Source organism: Anabrus simplex, chromosome 3 (genome assembly GCF_040414725.1).
Source record: "Anabrus simplex isolate iqAnaSimp1 chromosome 3, ASM4041472v1, whole genome shotgun sequence".
Classification (NCBI taxonomy): Eukaryota; Metazoa; Arthropoda; class Insecta; order Orthoptera; family Tettigoniidae; genus Anabrus; species Anabrus simplex.
Window position 1 is genome coordinate 400,645,472 of NC_090267.1, and position 23,748 is coordinate 400,669,219.

At 41.6% G+C, this 23,748-nt stretch overlaps 1 protein-coding gene across 7 annotated transcripts in view; it reads left to right on the forward strand.

Moving 5' to 3' along the window:
- Nucleotides 1-23,748, forward strand: part of KaiR1D (Kainate-type ionotropic glutamate receptor subunit 1D) — a 1,117,017-nt gene that overhangs the window by 602,494 nt on the left and 490,775 nt on the right. For all 7 annotated transcript variants that reach the window (XM_067143360.2, XM_067143363.2, XM_067143364.2 and 4 more), the window contains exon 3: nucleotides 17,491-17,646. In XM_067143360.2, coding sequence (XP_066999461.2) covers nucleotides 17,491-17,646 — 156 coding nt within the window. The remainder of the gene's footprint in view (nucleotides 1-17,490; nucleotides 17,647-23,748) is intronic.

The following is a 23,748-nucleotide window of genomic DNA, read 5'->3' on the forward strand; positions in this document are numbered from 1 at the left end:
GGACCAGGGATCCCCCAGCCGGAGTGTGGGTTGGGGACGGCCTTCCCGTGTATTGTTCTCGTCGGCTGGATTACCTGTCAATTTCTTGGAGATTCAACGGGAATATTCCGCCTCCATCCACCTCGCGAGGTTCCCATCACCCGAGCTATAATAAGGGAGGCTAGCCGTGGGCAATCAGTTGGGCTCCATGGTGGAACTATGGTCAGTGTTGGGCTCCGTGGTGTATTCAGTGTTGGTGTTGGACTCGAAGCCTGAGTTGGCCTCTGTGGAGGAGCTGTAGTCAGCGTTGGTGCTGAATTCGGAGTGAGTGTTGGACTCCGTGGTGGAATTCATGTGAGATTCAGTGTACTGAGGTTCGGTGCTGGGCTGAAGGAAAGAGGTGTTGGCTGTCTCTAGTGTCCCATGGAGGTCTGAACGAAAAACTGTGGTTGTTGTGGCGTCGGAGAATCCAGTGAGTAGGTGAGCTGGAGACGACGGAATGGAAGACATGTACTACCTAAAAGTACTGTGTGTTTGTGTATTTCCGTGAGTCAGCGAGAGCTCCCGCTATCGAGAGTGTGAAAGTTTTTTTTTTTTTTTTTTGCAAGTTGCTTTACGTCGTACCGAGACGGATAAATCTTATGGCGACGATGGGACAGGAAAGGGCTAGGAATGGGAAAGAAGCAGCCGTGGCCTTAATTAAGGTACAGCCCCAGCATTTGCCTCATGTTAAAATGGGAAACCACGGAGAACCATCTTCAGTGCTGCCGACAGTGGGGTTCGAACCTGTTATCTCCCGAATACTGGGAGATAATGGCTGCACTTAAGCGACTGCAGCTATCGAGCTCGGTGAGTGTGAGAGTAAATGGACTTGTGTTAATGTTCGCTGTTGTGAGTATCGTCCTGCCGTTTAATAATTTTAAGCTGTTTTGTTGTTCACTCCATGTGACCTTGTGAATTACTGGACTCTCTGTGGAGTCGAACCAACGAACAGTCATCGTGAGTCGAGTGACCCGTAGCTCTGTGTTCAGATCCAGCGGTCTACACACAGCTGCTGTATGAGGTAACTGGACTTGGGGAAGTGAAAGTAATGATTTAGCGTCCCCAGGTATAGCAACGGGCCGGACCGCCTGCTGTGCCGTAGGGAAGAGAGAGACACAGCTCAAACCATACTGATTACAATTTGTCCCTAATACCTTATGTTACATCGCAATCACAAATATGTGATGATATTAGATTACGACACGCAGCATGGCCTGCGAGATGCTCACTTCCGCTTTAAACTGGCAACATAGGGAATGCTTTTAGTAGCTTTCTTCAAATCACTCCTTATCTATTCAAGAAACTTCTTTTAAACATATACGTAAAATTTACGGAATTCAAGTCTTGACATGAAATGTCTCCAGATTTCTGGGTCCGGGAATAGAATAAACATGGCCCCAACCAGAAAACTAACAGTTAAGGGTTACTGTGGGCTTTTCCGCGAAACTCGCCAATTAGAGACTTTTTAATTAACTCATCCAGAGCGTTGGAATGACAAAGTATTTAAGATCAGAACTGTAAAAAGCGTTATCACATGATTCCTCAACCTTTTATATGCTAAATAGGCTATTGATTAGAATTAGAATTAGAATGTGTATTAACACAGACAACCTTATTTACTTTATAGTCAATAATTGCGAACATCGTCTAAGCTAATGCCACAATGACGGTATATTCAAAGGCCTTGAAATACCTCCAGCCTCGGTAAGAAACTAACGCAAATTCTTGAAAACAGAACGGCTACTAACCGACTTCGTTACAGACGCCTTAATGAGAAAATTCAATTCTCCTGTTTCTACCTACACAAACTGAACATATCCTTCAAGTATTTTAAACTTCAGTAATTTTTGAAATAATATTCTTATCATTCAAAGGGCCTAAATATGTAATTTTACAAATTAATGTGAAATAATTATAGCTGCATTCAATCAGGTGAAGAACGAATGGGTTCACGTCAGAATTTTATATTTGCTAGTTTACCGAGCCAGTTTACCTTCGTGGTACGGCTCGTGCAGCTGTAACCTTGCATTCGGAAAGTGATAAGTCAGATCACCGTTCTCAGTAGCCTTGAAAATAATTGTCTGTTGTTTCACATTTTCATATCAACCACGTTCAGTAGCTGTATCTTGACATGACTGCTACCTGCCCGGTCTTAATCAGTTCTCGTCCCACTATTGCCGCAAATGTATCACATAGAGCCTAAAAGAAACCAAATTACTACTTGTAATAAATATGGAAATAATGTGGAGATAAAGATGAAAAAATAGCCTTAAACCATCGAGAAGATGACAACGTCCAACATGACTGTTCCATTTTCCTAATTTCCAATCGCTTGGTATTTTGTTTAAAGATCAGTAAAACTCATGGGGAATCATTGGAATGACCGAACTCGATAGCTGCAGTCGCTTGAGTGCGGCCAGTATCCAGTAATCGGGAGATAGTGGGTTTGAGCCCCACTGTCGGCAGCCCTGAAGATGGTTTTTCCGTGGTTTCCCAATTTTACACCAGGCAAATGCCGGGACTGTACCTTGATTAAGGCCACGGCCGCTTTCTTCCAATTCCTAGTCCTTTCCTATTCCATCGTCGCTATAAGATATATCTGTGTCGGTGCGACGTAAAGCAAATAGCAGAGAGAATCATTGGAATATGTAAGTCTGTACTTGCCTCAGACAGCTCCCACTCATGGCCAGTTAATACATTTCAAGATGGAGTGTATGATATGTTTTGCTTTCTGAAAGTTGCAATAGTGCCGAAGTATAATAGTACAAAGAATGTTGTATTTAAGAAAATATTAATCGTTAAGTTAGGATAGATTTCGGTTAACTCTTATCATTTACATTAAGTGTTCAACTGTCTTGGCTATCTCATGAGCAGCGTATAGTGCAGAGTTGATTTATTGTGAAACAAGGGAAAGACAGAGAAGACGAAAAAAATATGTTCCAGAAAGGAGCGCAACTCAAAAGTGAACCAAACATCTGACGGGTTACCTAGTAGTCTTCTTTTCTGCCCTTCAACTTCTATATGAAAAACTCTATGAAAATAAGACGCGCGGTATTGTTGTTTTTTGAAATGGCGTTCGTCGCCGCTTTGTGCGCTGCGGAAATACTTGCGAAATCATGACCTACAAGACTGAGGCGACGTTCATCATCACTGGACTCCTATCCCCAAGTGCGAGTACTCTGCAAAGTACTTATAAATGCATGGTATGTTAGACTGATGCAACATTCATGATTACTGAATATCCATCCCCAAGCGGAAACACTCTGAGAACTTGTTCTGAAGCCATGAACTACTGTAACAATAATCACCATCGGATATTCATCCCCAAATGTGAACACACTGATAATAAGTATTATGTAGTTCTGAAGTCAAGGCTTGCAAGACAACCGTCACATACATAACTTATCCCCAAACCAGAACACCCGGAGGACTACTCTTCGAGTCAGAGCCATCTAGACAGCTGTGATATACATCATCACTGCATGTCTGCCCTTAAACTGGAGTACCCTGAGAAGAAGTACTAAAGACATAGCCTGTTAGATTGTTGCAATATCTATCATCACCGGATGTACATCCCCGAACGGTAACACCCTAAGGAATACTCTTGAAGTCATTGCATGCTAGACTTCTGTGATATACATCATCATTTGATATCCAACCTCAAGCGGGAGTACTCTGAGAAGTACTTCTAAATGTATGGCCTGCTTAAGTGTTATAACATTCATCATTACTAGATGTCTATCCCAAAAGGAGAACACCCTGTGGAGTACTTCAGCAAGACCATTCAGCCATCATATAAAAGAGAGGTCAGCAAAAGCCATCAGAGCCAATTATAAGATCAAAAATTCTAACATCCCTACCTCTCATTACAGCTTTTACACTATTCCATAAATCCATCTCACCCATCGTAACATATGGTACAGAAATAATATGGGATCACCTCACAATCTGTGATCTCAAAAGATTAGAGTGTGTCAAGTCGCGTTTCTTAAAATGTACCCCCTAACAGTTGGAAAAATTGCCCCTACAACATTAGTATACGATCTAGCGAAAGAACCATTCTACACAGAGAACCTTAAGATGAAATTATCATTGCCAGCTACGGGACCATCTAAACACCTATTAGAGTGTAGACAAGCAAAGAGAGGGGAGACCGACCAAGATTTTTATATTACTGACGCCATGATGGACAGAACGTGGACCAACGATAATCAAGATTTACTGGCACGTAAAAGAACTCCTGCGGGATTAAATTCCGGCACGTCGGCGTCTCCGAAGACCTTAAAAAGTAGTTAGTGGGACGTAAAGCAAATAACATTATTATTATTATTATTATTATTATTATTATTATTATTATTATTATTATTATTATTATTATTATTATTATTATTATTATTACAAGTTGTTTTACGTCGCACCGTCATAGGTATTGTGGCGACGATGGGATACGAAAGGGCTGAAGTGTGAAGGAAGCGGCCGTGGCCTTAAATAAGGTACAGCTCCGGCACTTGCCTGGTGTGAAAATGGGAAACCATAGAAAGGTGAATCAAGACAAAATGCATATAATAACGAGATTCGCCGTTCATGGTTTCCATTATAATACACATTCAGTCAGATCATTACACAGCCCGAGTGACAAAAGTGTATGTTTATTATTATTATTATTATTATTATTATTATTATTATTATTATTATTATTATTAGATGTCAACCAAAAAGCGGGAGCACGCTGAGAAGTAGTTCTAAAGGCACGGCCTGCTAGACTGGTGTGACATTCGCCTCTCAAAAGAGTCTATCCCAACAAAGGAGCACACTGTAGAATTGGTTGTCAAGTTATTGCCTGTTAAATTAGTTTGAAAATACCACAACCCATCTCTATACTTGAAAGTTAAAGCATATTAGGCAGAAGTGTAGAAGCCTCCCCACCGAGTGAGTTGGGCTTGCGTACCTTTGAGCTTGCATTCAGGAGATGATGTATTCGGACCGCACCACCGACAGCCGTGAAAATTATTTTGCGTGGATTCACACTGTCGCACCAGGAAAATGATGGGGCTATACGTTAATTAAGGTCATGGCCGCTTCTTTCCCATCCCTGCATCGCCGAAAACTTTCGACATGTTATTGCAAAGTTAAACCATTAGGAAAAAACTACAAGCCTCACCAACTTTGTCATCTAAATAAGCTAACATGCCAAACGAGTAAGGAAGGCACCGTTATCTCTATTTTCATTCCATAATGAGTGCTTTCAAACCTTTCGAATATGATTTCGTATTCGGCTTGCTTACAATATAAGCACTAGACTTTCTGCTGTTCCTTTATGTTGTAATAAGAGTTGAGCAGCGTTGAAATGAGAAATAGGTGGCACAAATGAGGCTTTGCTGAGAGCAGAATGGTGGAGCCCACATCAAAGGAGTAGTGCTTTTCATTACGGCACACACTGAGAGCAGTATGCATAGAGCCATAAGTGGGTCTATCGTCTTCCAGACACGACGACTGCTCATTCTGTTTTCTCTAATAACTCCAAACTCCATTTTATTTGCTTTCACTCCTTTCAATGAACGTTATGATGCTATAGAGTAGGAGGCATTGGCACCGATTCAAGGATTAATTACACCATTCGAGTTCAAGCAGGCAGTAATATATATACTACCTATTATTTTGCCATTGCATATTTTAAACTGTCCTCTTATGACACTCAATAAGTATTACCAAAAAAAAGCGAATAATTAGTAGTCTCCCACTATTCTTTCTTCCTCTCTCATTAGAGCGACAAGTAGACAATCTCATAGAAATTATTGGAAATTATTGGAAATTATATGCACTGACTTTCGTGCTTCTTTAGAGGCTTCAGTTAACTGTAGTATTTACCAGGTGTGTGCCTAAGTTTTTTCCGGATTTTGTGGTAAAGAAAACACGTAATTTACAAGGGAAATTATTTTTTTTTTAATTCTATATATTGGCCGTCGGGCTCTACACACTTCGCCCACCTTTCAGGTAAGTTATGGCAGAAACACTGCTTGTCTTCTGCGGAAAACCATTCGTCGAGTCATTTTCCAACTTTCTCGAAATTGTTGAACTGCTGCTCTGCGAGCGCGTGCCCCATTGATGCGAAGAGGTGATAGATGACGCCAGGTCGGGGCGGTACGGCGGGTGCGGAAGGATGTCCCATCCAAGCGATTTCAAGGTGTCTTTCCCTGTTTTGCTGCGTGAGACGGCGTAATTCCGTGTAACAAAATCACTTTGCCATCTCGTCTGGCCCATTCCGGTCGTCTTTTGATCAATGTGTGATTTAAATTAATCATTTGTTGGTGATAGTGTTCTGCATTAACGCTTTCGTCGCGCTTGAAGAGTTCATAATACACAATACCGCCCTGGTCCCACCAGATACAAAGCATGATCTGCTTGCCGAAGCGAACCTTGACTCACATGTTCTAATCGATGGGGCGTGTTCACCATATGTTTCTACCAGCAAAATATGACTTCCCACGGCCTTTTCTTTTGATTAAATAAGAAAAACAATGCGTGTCGCAAATGTTCTTTTCCCGGCGCAAAAGTCAGCATGATCATTGAACGATACAACACAGACGCCAGTGCATGGTGGACTCCACTTGTGTGTGTGGGTAGGTTAATGTCAGACGAACAAACTGACGAATCTGTCAAATTCATACGCTGCGTACTGTTCGCTGGCGTCATCTCTTAGTGAAACCTGAAAAGATTTATGCATACGCTTGGTAGTAAAAGCCACAGTTTCAGGAGGGATGGGGCAGGTTACCTCTTTATCCTTCAAGAACATAGGTATGATTCTCCGTCAGAAGGTTGAAGTACTTCTGAATGAGGTGTCCACTTCTGGGAACAAAGTCATCCGATCAATCACACTTTGTATCGAAGTCAAGAATAGTTTTAACGGGGTTCATTAACGAGTGATAAATGCCAACCAACACTGCTGGGATTTGAAAATGGAACGTTACTTTTGTCACGGATGTATAAGTGTATTTTCCATGACTGCTTTTTTTTTCAAAACATCGCATCGCAAGATATAACCTGTTAAAATTTGTTTCCCAAAGACGCTAAACAGGCACTTGAAGATCGCCTAGACAATTATTTTTGAATATTATAGGTTCCTATTCTTTATGTTTTCGTATTGGTTATTTCACCACTTGCTCATTCCCCTTCCCCTTCCCTTTTCAAACGTAGTCTTGGTAGCTTGATGCGTCCAGCGTTTCTTTCTGATTTTCGCTATATTCCTCGGACAAGTTTCTTCTCTAGTTTGGAGTTCATTTTGAACGCAAGGCTGGTGGGCTGCGAGCATTGGAGTGTATATTGAGTGAAAGGTTGGTGATTTTGGCAGCGAATGGCGTACAAATGGTTAAGTGTTTGTGATATTCATGTCTTAGTCTCAAATGCACCCTTGTTCTGATTGCCAGTTTGGTATTATTGCTTTAATTTTATTTTATTTTATTTTATTTTATTTTATTTTATTTTATTTTATTTTATTTTATTTTATTTTATTTTATTTTATTTTATGTAAGCCTCTTAACCGGAGGCCTCGGGTTCGATTCCCGACCAGGTCAGGGATTTTTACCTGGACCTGAGGGCTGGTTTCAGGTCCACTCAGCCTACGTGATTAGAATTAAGGAGCTATCTGACGGTGAAGTAGCAGCCCCGGTCTAGAGAGCGGTCGCTTGGAAGGCCAAGGCCCTTCAAGGGCTCTAGTGCCATGGGGTTTGGTTTGGTATTTTATGTAAGAAACGTGAAAATATGCTCGATAGAATACTATCCTGGTAAAATAATACTATATAATCAGAATTAACTTTATTTCTGATCGTAGAAGTTCGCTACGTTTGGAGAATTTTCTTTTGGAAACTTTATTGAATTTTAATTGAAATTATCAGACAAACTTCTCACCTATGTTTGCTCTTTGTAACCGTTCTAATCTCTGTAAACTTTGTGAGGTCTGTAAGTATATTGTAAAGTGTTGTTGCTGAGTTGGGTATATCTGAATTACAGATCATAAACTGGTTATTAACACTTTTGATTCACCTTCGCTTCCCCTCCGGTAACTACTTTTACTAGGGCCTTATGCTAGTACATTCTCAACTGTTTAACGTCCATTCTGATGGCTGAGGGTTTTGACAGAAACCATATTGTCGTAATTACTTTGGCACAGGAATTTCTTTTCGTTCTAGAAGCCAAGGATATGTAGTCCTTAATTCCTTTTCGACACATTAACTTCCACTCATTCAAGTGCCTTCATGACCTTTACGGACACTGCTTTTCTTTCTTTTGCTAATACATCAAGGGAAGTGTCCAAGATATTGTTTGATGCACTACCTCAATATTTTGATGTACTCGAAAGGGGAAAATATTTAAAAGATGGGGCCCAAACTCATTTGCCAGTCGAATCTGCCGGTATTTGTCATAACGGCTGCTATCTTAACCCACTTAGTCTGGATAATTATAGAATTAACGTTCCTCTAAAAGCCAATAATTTAAAAAATCTTAAATGTGTGAATTTTAGCCTTAAAGGGGTCATTTTACGAGGGATAAATGCCAACCAAAAATGCTGGGATTTGAAACAGAATCTTTACTTGTCTAATGGCTAAAGGTGTTCACAGACATCACACTGTGTAATGTCTTTCTCACAGTAAATTTCTATCGTGCAGGACGCCAGGAACATGGAGTCATTCATCCCATTTTAACACTTTCAAACGCTACAGATCTTATCCGGCATCGCACATCTCCGATCATGGGATACAACCAGACTCACTCCCTATACCAGTGGCGGCTCGTAAAATTTGGCGACGGGGTTTACTTATCTAATTTGAAAATTCATAACTTTAATACAGCATTCTTCCCTATGGATACCAATACATTCCAAAAGAGAATACGCATAAAATCAAACCATAAAGATACAACACACACTCACTTAAGCTAAAAATTTGGAAGTCGATGATGTGGCTGCTGAATGTTTATAGCGAAAATAAATTTGAGTCTTGAATACTCTACAAAACAATTTAACTTTACGAGATTGGTCCGAGAAATGTGGAATGGGATTGTCAGAAGGACCAGCGCGTGATTTCACTAAGCCATCTATCTTAAAACTATTAGCCAAAAATGATCTGTGGGTGCTCCGTCGAACCCACACTAACATGAAAAGCTATAATAATAATAATAATAATAATAATAATAATAATAATAATAATAATAATAATAATAATAATAATAATAATATTTTCCCGTGTGGGGATTTACCGGTTACCTCCATCGGGCGCGTCCCATTGGAATTGGGGAAGCTCGCTGGCTCTGCCGCCAGTAGAGTCAGAGGGTAGTAGGGAAATAAAATACCACCGTGAAAAAAAACTGGTCCCTTGCCAGGGTTACGGCGAAGACTGGTAAATGACCAGAAGCCAGAAAACATCTTGAGGCAACCTCTAGGGCTAACAACCCTAGTTGTAAAAGGATGGGTACCCGTCCAAAGCAAAGTCAAGTCAAAAAGCATGATGGCACAACATTTCAAGAAACATACCCCAGGGGGTAAATCTTCGGATAAATCCCTCGTCGTGAACGCCACGGCGCACGAGTCTCGTTCGGATTCTGGGGGAGACTCGACATCATGCAAGAGACGAGTCGGAGCGTCTCGGTGTACCCCGAAGAGTCAAAAACTCAGGCCAAAATCTAAAACCATTCTAGCAACTTTCAACATAAATTCACTTACACAAACTGGCAAGCTGAAAACCCTCACCAAAGCTCTTCACGAAAATAAGATATCCATAGTGGCCCTACAGGAAACAAGGTACCCAGATGAAGAGATTTTTGAATCTGAAGGCTACCGATTTTTCAAGAGCAAAGCGCAAAGAGGAATCCTCAATGGAGCTGTGATGCTTGGAACCGCATTTGCTGTTAGAACCAAGATCCTTAAATCGGTTGCAAATTTCGAACCTGTGAATGACAGATTGTCTATACTCACAATTAAATGCGCGAACAAAACCTACGCCCTAGTTAACGCACATGCTCCTACAAACGATAAGAACAAGTCTGATCCAGACGAAGTTGATAATTTCTGGGACCTACTGGATGAAAAATTAAACAAAATCCCCAAACACCATGTCAAGCTTCTTTTGGGTGACTTCAATGCCCAACTAGGTCGTGAGCAGAAGTACAAGAAAGTTATAGGAAATTACCCTGCTCACAAAAGAACCAATCCCAACGGCAAAAGACTGGTGACCATTTGCGAAAATCACAACCTGCAGGTCATGTCGACCCACTTTCGCCATCTACCCAGAAAGCAAATGACTTGGCGTTCTCCCGTCCAAGCTCTCGGAGAGTTCCAAATTGATCATGTTGCGATCTCCAGGAGAAACAGCCCTGAGATTATGAATGTCAAGGTAAAGAAAGGCATCAATGTGGCCTCAGATCATTATATGTCTCTTATCAAATTCAAACCAATTCCCGCAAACACAAGGAAGACAACCAAACTGATCACACGCTTCGACAATGATAAACTTCAGCAAAGGGTCGAGGAGTTCCAGGAGAAGGCTAGACCAAATGACTGTGACTTTAACAACGCCAAAAGTCTCCTTGTTGAGGCCGCCAAAGACGTTGCAGAAATCAAGAGAAGCAAAAAGCATGCCTGGTGGAATAGTACCTGCGAATCAGTCCTCCAAGAAAGACTGAATGCATGGAAACAGTACAACTCTACGATCAGAAAATGATTGGAAAACCTATAAAACCCAACGTGCCCAAGCAGCTAGGGTGTTCATAATTGAGAAACGTAAATACGAAAAATCTCTCATTGAAAAGATAGAACAAAACTTTAGGAAGAATGAAAGCAGAGAGTACTACAGAGCCTTCAAACGCAAACTCACTGGCTATAAACCACCATCTCTATGCTTTGAGCGAACGGACGGCACACTGGCGACGTCAAATGAAGAAAATTGCAGCATTCTGGCAGATTACTTCAGGAATGTACTTAATTGCTCTAAACCGCAAAGCGCCATTGAGACCAAGGAACCCTTACTCAGGTACCCAGATTCCAGACCACCCGACAGAGATGAAATCAAGCGCCACATTGCCCGTCTCAAAAATAACAAAGCGCCGGGGGAAGACTCAGTAGTAGCAGAACTATGGAAATATGCCCCAGAAGAATCACTTGATATCTTGCAAAAGCAAATAGAAGAAATTTGGAACAAGGAGACCTTACCCGAAGATTGGAAAATAGCTTTGATCCATCCATTACACAAAAAAGGCAGCATGAAGAACATCAACAACTACAGAGGAATATCTTTGCTACCCGTGACTTACAAAATTCTATCACTTGCCATCCTGGAGCGTTTGGAAGCACAAGTCGAACATCAAATAGGTGAATACCAAGGAGGGTTCAGAAAAGGTCGCTCAACAGCTGAACAGATACAAAATCTCAAAACGATCATCAGATATTGTACACTAAGGTCCAAGCAGTATGTGTCTGTCTTTGTGGACTTTAAGAAAGCGTACGACTCCATTGACCGGGAAGTCCTGCTAAACATCTTAAATGAATTTGGAGTTGATTTGAAACTGCTGGCATTAATTAGAGCCACCCTGACCGATAAAAAATCCAAGGTGAAGTTCCACGGTTGTCTCTCGCATTCCTTTGACATCAAAACAGGAGTCCGACAAGGTGATGGGCTATCCCCGATACTCTTCAACTGTGTTCTTGAAAAGATCATCAGAACCTGGCGGGTGAGATTACAGGAAACCAACTACAGTCCATTGAGAATAGGAACCAAATCCAAGGGGATCGCAACAGACTGCTTAGCATTTGCCGATGATATTGCTGTTCTCTCAACCGACATAGAAACCGCTAGAGCTCAAGTTGAAATTTTAAAGGAAATTGCCGAACAAACTGGTTTGCAGATATCGTTTGAGAAAACAGAAGTAATGACTAACATCAAAGAGGCTCCACCAAAACTCCATACAAAATACGGGGACATCACCCGAGTAGACAAATTCAAATACCTGGGTGAGATCATCATGAAAAATGGACTGGACAAAGAAGCACTTCAGGAGCGAGTACGCAAACTGGAAATAGCCTACCAAACATCCCGCACAATCTACAACAAAAATGCCTTTCCCAAAATACCAAGATACGTCACTATGAAACAGTTCTGAAGCCAGTAGTTCTATATGCAGCCGAAACCCTGTCTCTAAATGCCAACAAAGGACTACTTGAAGAACTGGAGAAAAGAGAACGCAAAATTTTGAGAGGAATCTTGGGATCAAAGTACAGAAATGGAATCCATCAAAAGAGATCCAACAAGGAAGTCTACAGCAAAATAGAGAAAATTACCGACACAATCAGAAAAAGATGGGTACGATTTTACGGTCATCTGAAAAGAATGGACAGAAGAAAGTTAACTAAAGAAATCTTTCACTTCTTTGATTCAAACCCCAAAACCACAATTCCCTGGTTTAGAAATACCAAAGAAGACCTGCAAATGCTACATATCTCAGCTGAAGACGCCTTTAACAGAGATCTCTTCCGCAAGAAAATATTGACGAACGGGCTAAACTGAGACGAGCAACCGAAGAGAAGACACGGTGCCCCTTGGACAGAGGAGCGTAAGCAGGCCCACTCACAAAGAATGAGGGAAATTTGGGCTCTAAAGAAGGCCAAGTTCAGTGTCAAATGCAACAAGACTTAACGTGGTCCTTGTTGGCCCCAGCGAATTATATATATAATATTTTTACGTCCCACTAACTACTTATACGATTTCTGGAGGCACCGAGGTGTCAGAATTTAGTTCCCCAGGAGTTCTTTTACGTGCCAGTAAATCCACCGACATTTGAGCACCTTCAAATACCACCGGACTGCACCTGCCAAGTTGGGGTAAGAAGGCCAGCGCCTCAACCGTCTCAGCCACTTACAGCTACTCCGGCATAGCAGAAATAGTTTATAATTGCAATAACTTGAATAGTTATAACTTCGGTAAGTACGTTCCCAGTATTTCCACGACACTTACAACCCATGTCAGCATTACGTTGCAGAATTATTATCTTCGAAGCATTTTAGCTTCCCTGTCTCGAAACATTCACTGAGAAATTAAACCTGACTACAACGGCACTTCAGAAGGTGTTCCCGATAGCTGGGACTGTATTATGTTATTATTGTTATTATTATTATTATTATTATTATTATTATTATTATTATTATTATTATTATTATTATTATTATTTATGAATAATTCACTAATTGGCCAATAAGGGACGACGTTAAGTTCCGTTATACATTCTGGTGTTTATTCATTTTTCGTTTGATCCAGATGTACATTGGCCCGCAGTGTCGACCAGTTTGCAGTACTTGTCCATTTCTCATTCCCACAAGTCCCAAAAGCCACGACACTTGTTCTAAAGAGGACTCGTTTGTGCGCGTCATCTGGTCGTAGGCCTATCTCTTCAGGGTCTTTCTTGACGTTAACGTACCAAGTAGTAGTTGTTTGTGGTTTTGTTAAAAATGCGTTTTGTCCGTCGAGAGTCGTCCATCCGTCATAAGTGAGCCCTGCGCTTGCGCATTGTGTTTGATCATCTCTATCTTAGAGTAGATTTCTTGTCTGAAATTTGTTATGTAGACTCCGTTTTTGTAGTTTGGGCCAAGTATGTTGCAGAGAATCCTTCTCTCTTTTTTTGCTTTAACTCAGCGAACGCAAATTTCTGGGAGAGGATATGACATTCTGACGCATTGAGAGATACCAGCTGGATGGCAAGTCTTTGGTTATAATGATGAATTTTGGTATTTGTAGAAAAGTATGTTCTGCTATATATATTCCGGATGGTTTCGAATGCCACCTCCAGTATTATTTTTATTATTTTTTATTTTGCTCAGGCTGCTAAAGCATCTGTACCTAGTTCGTTTGATTGGATCCACTCATCAAGGTATTTATACGTGTGCACACGGCTTATTGTTCCATGTTTGGTGTTCAGTTGAGTCGTGCTGTCTTTGATTTTTTCCATTACTTCCTTCTTTTTAAGGGATATCTGCAAGCCTGTTTGTTCCGCTACCTTTTTCAACACATTAATTTATTTTGTTGCAGTTTCAAAGTGTTCTGAAATTATTGCTATATCATCCGCAAAAGCTAAACAGTGGGTTTCCAATTCGTTTTTCTTCATCCCAATCCTAAAAGTTCTAAACAAATTTCTATCTCGTAGTATCTGACACAACTTCTGTGCTACTTTCTCCTGCACGCATTTTAACAAGAGTGGTGAGAGTCTATCTCCCTGACTAACACCCGTTTATTATTATTATTATTATTATTATTATTATTATTATTATTATTATTATTATTATTATTATTATTATTTCTTCTAAATGTGCTTACCCTCCAGGGTTGGTTTTTCCCTGGGACTAGCGAGGGATCCCACCTCTAGCGCCTCAAGGGCAGTGCCCCACAGTGAGACATTGGGTCGGGGATACAACTGGGGAGGATGGCCAGTACCTCACCCAGGCGGCCTCACCTGCTATGCTGAACAGGGGACTTGGTGGGGGATGGGAAGTTAGGAAGGGATAGACATGGAAGAAGGAAGAAAGCGGCCGTGGCCTTAAGTTAAGTACCATCCCGGCATTTGCCTGGGGGAGAAGTGTGAAACCACGGAAAATCACTTCAGGATGGGTGAGGTGGGAATCGAACCCACCTCTACTCATTTGACCTCCCGAGGGTGAGTGGACCCGTTCCAGCCCTCGTACCATTTTCCTAATTTCGTGGCAGAGCCGGGAATCGAACCCGGGCCTCCAGGGGTGACAGCTAATCACTACACCACAGAGGCGAACTTTATTATTATTATTAATATTATTATTATTATTATTATTATTATTATTATTATTATTATTATTATTATTATTATTATTATTATTATTATTATTATTATTATTATTATTCGTTCGTAATACGTTTTACCTCCAAGGTCGGTTTTTCCCTCGGACTCAGTGAGGCATCCCACCTCTACCGCCTCAAGGGGCAGTGTCCTGGAGCTTCAGACTCTGGGTCTGGGAATACAACTGGGGAGGATGAACAGTGCCTCGCCCAGGCGGCCGCACCTGCTATGCTGAACAGGAGCCTTGTGGCGGGATGGGAAGTTTGGAAGGGATAGACAAGGAAGGGGGAAGGAAGCGGCCGTGGCCTTAAGTTAGGTACCATCCCGGTATTTGCCTGGAGTAGAAGTGGGTAACCACGGAAAACCCCTTCCAGGATGGCTAAGGAGGGAATAGAACCCCCTCTACTCAGCTGACCTCCCGAGGCTGAGTGGACCCCGTTCCAGACCTCGTACCACTTTTTCAAATTTCGTGGCAGAGCCGGGAATCGAACCCAAGCCTCTGGGGTGGCAGCTAATCACACTAACCACTACACCACAGAGGCGGACATTATTATTATTATTATTATTATTATTATTATTATTATTATTATTATTATTATTATTATTATTATTATTATCGAGTTCTAAACCCCTTGTATTAAGTTACAATATATTGTAATCAATATAAACAATTGAGCTGGCTTTATGTATTATATTACATCATCTTATAGTACCCTAATCTCTTGTCTCTGTGGGTGGAAATCGTAGAATCCATCTACGGTATTATCTGCATATCGTAAGAGGTGACTAAAAGCGGACCCCAGAGGTTCTCCACTTGGGAGTCCGGCTCCATGGTTAAGTGGATGGCGTACTCGCCTCTGGTCACAGGGGTCCCGGGTTCGATTACCGGCAGGGTCGGGAATTTTAAGCATAGTTGGTTAATTCCCCTGGCACTGACAAGGTGTATGTGCCGTCTTCATCATAATTGCTTCCTCATCACGACGCGGAGGTTGCCTACGGGAGTTAAATCAAAAGACCTGCACCAGGCCTCTCCGGAGGCCACAGGGCACTTTTTTCCCACTTGGGAGCCTGAGTTGGTGACCAATGGTCCCTAGCTGGGTACGGTTTTGCTTCCAATTTCTTCTTGACTGTTGTCTTTCCTATCCGAATTCCCTTGGTCAGCTCTTGTTCTTTTCAAGCCCCGACGGTATTAGGTTTGCGAGGCCGTCGGAGACCTTCACTTTCACACCTTTCGTAAACTTCCTTTTCTTTTTCATTCTTTGAAGGATCGGTCCTTTTCCATTTTCTCTCTCTCGTTCTTACCTGTGGACGTCAGAAGCCTGTCAAGAAACTCAGCTTTAAAACATGCAAAGCAAAGCAAAGCAAAGCAAAGTCACCTCCGTACAGGCCATGAAGGCCCTTGGAGGAGTGGAAGGTAAAGGTTTCAACATTGTTACCACGGCACGTGATGGGGTAGAGTGGTTGGCTCTACGCCCGGCCGCCTTTGCCCCCAGGAATTTACCTGGTACTCATTTTTGATGTAGGCTGGGTGAACCTCAGGGCCATATGCACCTCCGGAAGTGGAAATGTCGTTTCTTAAATTTTGCGACTTCCTGACGGGGATTCGAACCCACGCCCTTCCGGGTGAACCGAGCACGCCTTTACCGCCTCGGCCAGGCAGCCCCTTTTTAAAACATGCACGTGTCGAAAAACTAGATGAATCATCTAGTTTTGACCTGAAAACACATCTTTCTCCTTCTTCATCATCATTATTTCCTTCTTCTTTTCACAGATTTCTTCTTCTCCTGCTCCTTCTTCTCCTCTTCAACTCTCAATTGAAGGCGATATTTCGGTATCTTCTTGAAAGTGATATATATTGAAACTATCTTGTAATTACTATAGCATGCACTTAATATGCGTATGACCGAGCTCGATAGCTGCAGTAGCTTAAGTGCGGCCAGTATCCGGTATTCGGGAGATAGTGGGTTCGAACCCCATAGTGGTGCCTTGAAGAAGGTATTCTGTGGTTTCCCACTTCACAAAAGGCACATGCTACGGGTGTACCTTGATTAAGGCCATGGCCGCTTGTTCTCCACTCGTATCCCTTTCCTGTCCCACCGTCGCCATAAGACCTATCCGGGTCGGTGCAACGTAAAGCCAATTGTAAAAAAATACGCGTATGTTCTTTGTGGACGTACAATGTGTTTTATGTATATAGAGTTTATAATTTGTTTTTGTATATATGATTATGACATGCTTCCTCCTTAATATCACTAGGTTTGATTATTTTATTAGTACTATCACTGTTATTATTGTTAATACTTTTATTATCATTTATTGCATCAATTAAAATTAGTAGTTATTAACAGTGTTCTAGGTTAAGCCTGGTTAAGTGTAAGAAAGAGAACACATCCCTAACTTTGCCGGAATAAATCAAACATTATTATTATTATTATTATTATTATTATTATTATTATTATTATTATTATTATTATTATTATTATTATTATTGGTAAGAACGGACGGTAACCCATTTTTACTACTGTACTTGAAACAATTAACACCATTACCACCAATTTAATCTGTCTTATAAGTAAGAGATCTCTTTAGCTACATGTGTACAGTAACTAAAATTATGTTTTCCAGGCGGGCTGTTCCACCCGGCGGATGACCGACAGGAGGTGGCCTTCCGTTACGCTGTTGAGAGGATCAATGCCGACAGAAATATTCTACCCCGTTCAAGATTGTCCGCACAGATCGAGAAAATATCACCGCAGGACAGCTTCCACGCTTCAAAAAGAGGTAACCACCATGTAGAACAAATATTTACTAATTTGTCTCCTTATAGGACATGCCTATTCCTTCCGTCTCCTTACCCAGTTTCACTCACCACCATTATTCCCATCTTCATTAACCCCTCGCCTGAGGTTGGAATCAGGAACGGCATCCGGGCGTAACAAAATACCATGTAATTTAATCCCACCTCATCCCCGATCACATATCAGGAAGGGGGATTAAAGGGTAGAAATACATTGTATGAAGAGTCTAGTTTAGTAGCTTCAGTATGATAAGAAAATAATTGTCAGTGTGTGTAATTTATTTAGCTTGTAAGACGTTTCCAACCCCTGCACATTCTATTAGATTAATTCCAACATCCATTGAAGTAGCGTGACGTTCTCAACTAATGTAGTATATTAAGCAAGTCATTAACTGTTGTATCTTTTGTCCTTTCATGGCAATGCCCTGCCTAATGTGCAGACTCCCTTTTCTTACAGCACAGTCATCTTACTTAATGTCTCCTCCACGATGCATTTCTGTTGTCTTCTGTGTTGGAGAATTAAAAGGGATAAAAGCTTCTTTTCGCTTTCATTGATCGCTTAGCTTGTTTAACGGAAGTCATCAATTTTAATGGAATTTGCCATATTCTGACAAGTCTACTTCTTGTATTACACCGGCCGTCAGTTTTCTGCTGTGTTATTTTGCAATTACAGGCGTGCTAAATGTAGTGATCTTGGCGAAGATAACTTGGCTATAGAAACATGATTTATGGACTCTGTTATCTATAGCGCCATGGAGAACGTAATGAAGGAACTCAAAAGCTTCAGTGGCTGGATAATTTAGATATGGTTTAAGCTGCAGTATATTGAAACTGCTGCTAAATGAAGCAAAACATTGTGTATACTCTCTCCTGTTTACAGATGAGTTCACTTTCCTGAAGAACTTCACTATAGGGATAAATGCTCTGGTAGTGAGTTATCAGCCCAACTTAGTTGCCGAATTATGAAATCTCATGCACGATATGACCGAGACAAAGCTTCTCAGGCTCCAGTCACGATACTGGTTCTTTTTTTTTTTTTTTTTTTGCTAGGGGCTTTACGTCGCACCGACACAGATAGGTCTTATGGCGACGATGGGATAGGAAAGGCCTAGGATTTGGAAGGAAGCGGCCGTGGCCTTAATTAAGGTACAGCCCCAGCATTTGCCCGGTGTGAAAATGTGAAACCACGGAAAACCATCTTCAGGGCTGCCGATAGTGGGATTCGAACCTACTATCTCCCGAATGCAAGCTCACAGCCGCGCGCCTCTTCGCACACGGCCAACTCGCCCGGTGATACTGGTTCTGCCTGACTTTGTTGTTGTCTTCACTCTGGAAAAACTAAGCGTCATGGTGCTACAGCCCTGATGAACCTTGGCTCACTAAGCGACTGCCGCTCAGCTCGAAGACCTAAATACATATGCGGCAAAAACAAATAGCACTGAAATGTTATTTAATAATCGTGTTGATACAGTAGTGTTCAAACTGTGTAGCATCACGTGCCACATGTTGTTCATAACGTTTCTGAATATTACTGCGCGTGTATATGAAAAACGTTTTCTGCAAGAACACAAAAAGCTGCCTTATCTTCTCGCGAAAATCGGGAATATTTGTAGGTGGGCCATCTTGCAGTAACGGTGGGTTATCAAGAGCACAATAGCACGTGAACATCCGGTTCTCAAGCATATTCATTCATAATTCAACATTGCTTCCTTTGTTTTGACCTGATTTCATCAATCGATCGAAAGCATTCGACTTATAACAGAGCTCCGTTACACTGACGGCTGCTCGTTTTAACTGGCAATGTAGGGAGCACACTGGATTTTGTGCTACGATCCTAAAGACTATGCGCAGGCACATGCAATTGACGTCATGGTTTATGTACAGATATCTCCATAAGCGAGGAGCACGGTGAGGTATGTGCCTTTTCGTATACAATAACCCACAAACCACAGACAGAATTACAGTTGGCCACAAGGATCCGCCATCTCCCCTATTACTGTTAGCCGCAGCAGAGTTTGCTAGTCGGTAATTCTGGACAGGTGTTTGTAATCGAGGGAAGAAGTTTGCTTTATGTTGTGGGCGGATAATCGTTTTAAGTTACTGTAATGTAATTTGAGCACCGTTAAATGTGGTAACCATAATATTTAGGCTTGTTGACATTATATGAGTGTCTGGACTTAAGCCGTGTCAAGAAAACAATTTACGTTTATTTACGTTTTGCTCCGTGTCTTCAGAGGAAAATCTCGACTGTTCACGAGGAAGACTTATACAATAATGAGGGTTTGAATTTGAGAATGATTTACCGTTGGAACTGTAGTGGTACGCTCGTTCGTCACCAGGTGGCTCGCTGTAAGCTGGCACAGCGCTGCAAGCGGGAGCTGACAGCAACATTAAGTTCCAATTAAGATGTTCTATCACACCGTGTGTGCGAGAGAAGTAACAGGTAGGTCATAGCAGATCATACCTAGGTGAACTTCGTGCCATGAATGAACCAATAATAGTTCTTGCATCTTTTAATGTTTGTTAAAATACAGAACTGTAGCAGAGTTGCTGTGAATTTTTCTTTCACCGAGCAGTGTAGCTTCGGCTAACAGTATTCGAGGTTTTACCGTGGCATTTCAGCTTTGAATTCGGGAAGCGGTGAGCTGGTCCTCCCGTCGGCTGCCTTGAGAATAGCTTTCCGTGGTTTCCACTCTCCTCACTAAGGCGAATGCCGGGGCAGTTCCTTTTATAGGCCACGGCCGCTCCACTCTCACCTTCAGCGCAACAAATCCGGCCTGGAAGAAACGCCACCCTCCAGGAGGCTCACCTTTAGTAGTAGTAGTAGTAGTAGTAGTAGTAGTAGTAGTAGTAGTAGTAGTAGTAGTAGTAGTACCGGGCGAGTTGGTCGTGCGGTTAAGGGTGCGCATTTGTGAACTTGCATCCGGGAGATAGTGAATTCGAACCCATTGTCGACAGCCCTGAAGATGGTTTTCCGTGGTTTCCCATTTTCACACCAGCCAAATGCTGGGGCTGTTCCTTTAAGGCCATGGCCTCTTCCTTCACATTCCTAGACCTTTCCTATCCCATGTCCGGCTCCATGGCTAAATGGTTAGCGTGCTGGCTTTTGGTCAGTGGTCCCGGGTTCGATTTCCGGTAGGGTCGGGAATTTTAATCTTAATTGCTTAATTTCGGTGCCACGGGGGCTGAGTGTATGTGTCGTCTTCATCATCGTTTCATCCTCATCACGACGCGCAGGTCGCCTACAGGAGTCAAATCAAAAGACCTGCATCTGGCGAGCCGATCTTTTCCTCGGACACTCCCGGCACTAAAAGCCACACGCCAATTCATTCATTCATTCATTCATTCATTCATTCATTCATTCATTCATTCATTCCTATCCCATCATCGCCATAAGACCTATCTTTGATGGCGCGACATAAAGCTAATTGCAAGAAAAGTAGTAGTAGTTTTGTTGTACATTCACAGATTAGTGTATACTAATATTATAAAGAGGAAAAATTCGTTTGTTTGTTTGTTTGTAACGAATAGACTCAAAAACTACTGAACCGATTTTAAAAATTACTTCACCTATACAAAGCTACATTGCTAGTGAGTAACATGGGCTGTATTTTATTTTTAAAACAATTCGAGGTGGGGGGGACCGGAGGGAGATATAAAAATAATGGGTTAATATAGGCAAAATATCGATCTATAAGGACGAGACAAAGCTCAATTTAATCCTCTTGACGCAAAGAACAAAACTCGGTAAGCCCTACGGCCCGAAAACCATGTTTTAAGGCCCTAAAACTAACCGTTACGGAGATATTGGCACCACACTACCCCTGCTCCGGGAATCGGATAAAGTAATGAACTGCCGTAACCATGCCAACGGCAGCTCCGGAATTCTACAGCAGCGAAATTTTCTACAATAAATCACAGAAACCTAACATGTTACAGACATGAAAATTGATATTTGTAATCCCCTTTAAAAATAAAAGAACACAAATATTCGTTTTCAGAAAATCCACTAAAGGGGGGGGGGGGGAGGAGAAGTGAGGAAGGAATTGAATTATTTATATGAGGATACATAGGCCTATATATTAAAAGATGAAGATGTTACAGACTTTAAAATTGGTACTTGGAATCTCCTTTAAAAGTGAACACACTCTTTTTGGAAAATCCGCTTAAGGGGATGAAAAGATTAAAAAAGCGGGTGAATTTTTAAAATGAGTATCAACTTCTTCTATCGCATTACCCACACCTGTGGGGTTGCGGGTGCGAACTCTGTCGCACACGTGGATTTGACCCTATTTTACGGCTGGATGCCCTTCCTGACGGCAAATGTTTATGTAGGGATGTAATCTATGCTTCTATACTAATATTACAAAGAGGAAAATTTGTTGTTTGTAACGGATATACTCAAACTACTCAACCGATTTTAAAAATGTCTTCACCTATAGAAAGCTACATTGCCAGTGAGTAACATGGGATGTATTTTATTATCAAAACAATTCGAGGGGTGTGACGGGGAGAGATATAAAAATAATAGGCTAATTTAGGCGAAATCGAATTTGTCGTACAAGGACGAGACTAAGCTCATTTTAAGCCCCTTGACGCAAAGAACAAAACTCGGTAAACCCTTCGGGCTCGAAAACCATGTTTTAAGGCCCTAAAACTAACCGTTATGGAGATATTGGAACCACACTACCCCTGCTCTAGGAATCAGATAAAGAAACGAACGGCCGTAATCATGGCAACGTCAGCTCCAGGATTCTACAGCAGCTAGATTATGCATGTACGATTGGGTATAGCTGCCAACCAAAACTGATACACATATGACTGGTCCACTTTTACGATCATTGTAACCATGAAACCTATATACAGTACACAATTGTCAAGATGGTGCACCCATGACTTGAAAAAATGTCTCAACATTTATACTCAGATTCATTATATGATGTGCGACATGAGTAACAAGCCCTGAGTATTATAATTCTCGATAATTATAGTAGTTTATTTTATGCTTCGCGTATTTCCTTGACCATTTGTAATAGTTACGAAATGTCGGATCAAAAAATACATTCAATAATATTTATATTTTTGGTACTATCTAGCGGAAGTATACTTACACTAAACCTGCAGCTTTGTGAAGGCAGCAGGTACATCTAGGGGAGAATGAAGGTAAAACATGGTAGCAAAAGATCTTAGAGGTCGACGCTAATTAGGAACTAATATTTAGAGTCCCCATGAAAAAAAGAAGAAACATGACAAATAATTTCTACGTACTTAAGTAAATACCCCAGTGATATAAATATCTAATGAATTCAGTCACACCGATAGTATGAGTAACTAAAGCCAGTTTCTGATAACCCGCACGAAGAACGGGTACTTCTGCTAGTCTCAGATAAAATGGATCCTCTGTTATAGAGCTTATTCCGCATATGAATGGAGAAGGAACCGCACAAAGAACTCACAGTGAAATGATTGAAGTATGTTATTTTTTATTGATTTGTGTTATACTTTGGTACATTTAAAACGCGAAAAAGTTATGAACCTCCTGAAAATTTTGTCACTAGCCGCCACTGGCCATCTGTCTCAAAACTGATTCTTTCAACATGTTCCATATGTAGGCACCTAGGTCCGTGACATCGGGGAACATGAGAGGTACGGGAAATGGGATCCATGGGCAATCAGCCTATATCAAAGGCGTCGTTGCAGAGGGGCAAGTGATACCCCCGCGGTACCCCTTGCTGCATCTATTGTCACTGAAGGGGTAAGTTCCTCACGCGACAAAAAACGGTGCAAATTCCGTGCGAATGGGGTAATAGTGAAGTCTCTGGAGACCACCGGGTCCCCTGTTTTTCGGTTCTGTGCAGCATTACCGACGAAATACGGGCCCATTATTCTCCGACCTGACACTGCACACCAAAATCTCAATCCGCGCACTGTGTAGTGGTTTCTATACAATGACACCAGGTCGTTCAAACCTTTAAAGAAAGAGTTGTTTATTAGTTGATGTAGCCATCAAGGTGAATATGGCTTTCATCAAACTATGGTTGCGGAAGAAATCTGGATCGCCACTCGTCACGGACAACACTCGGCTG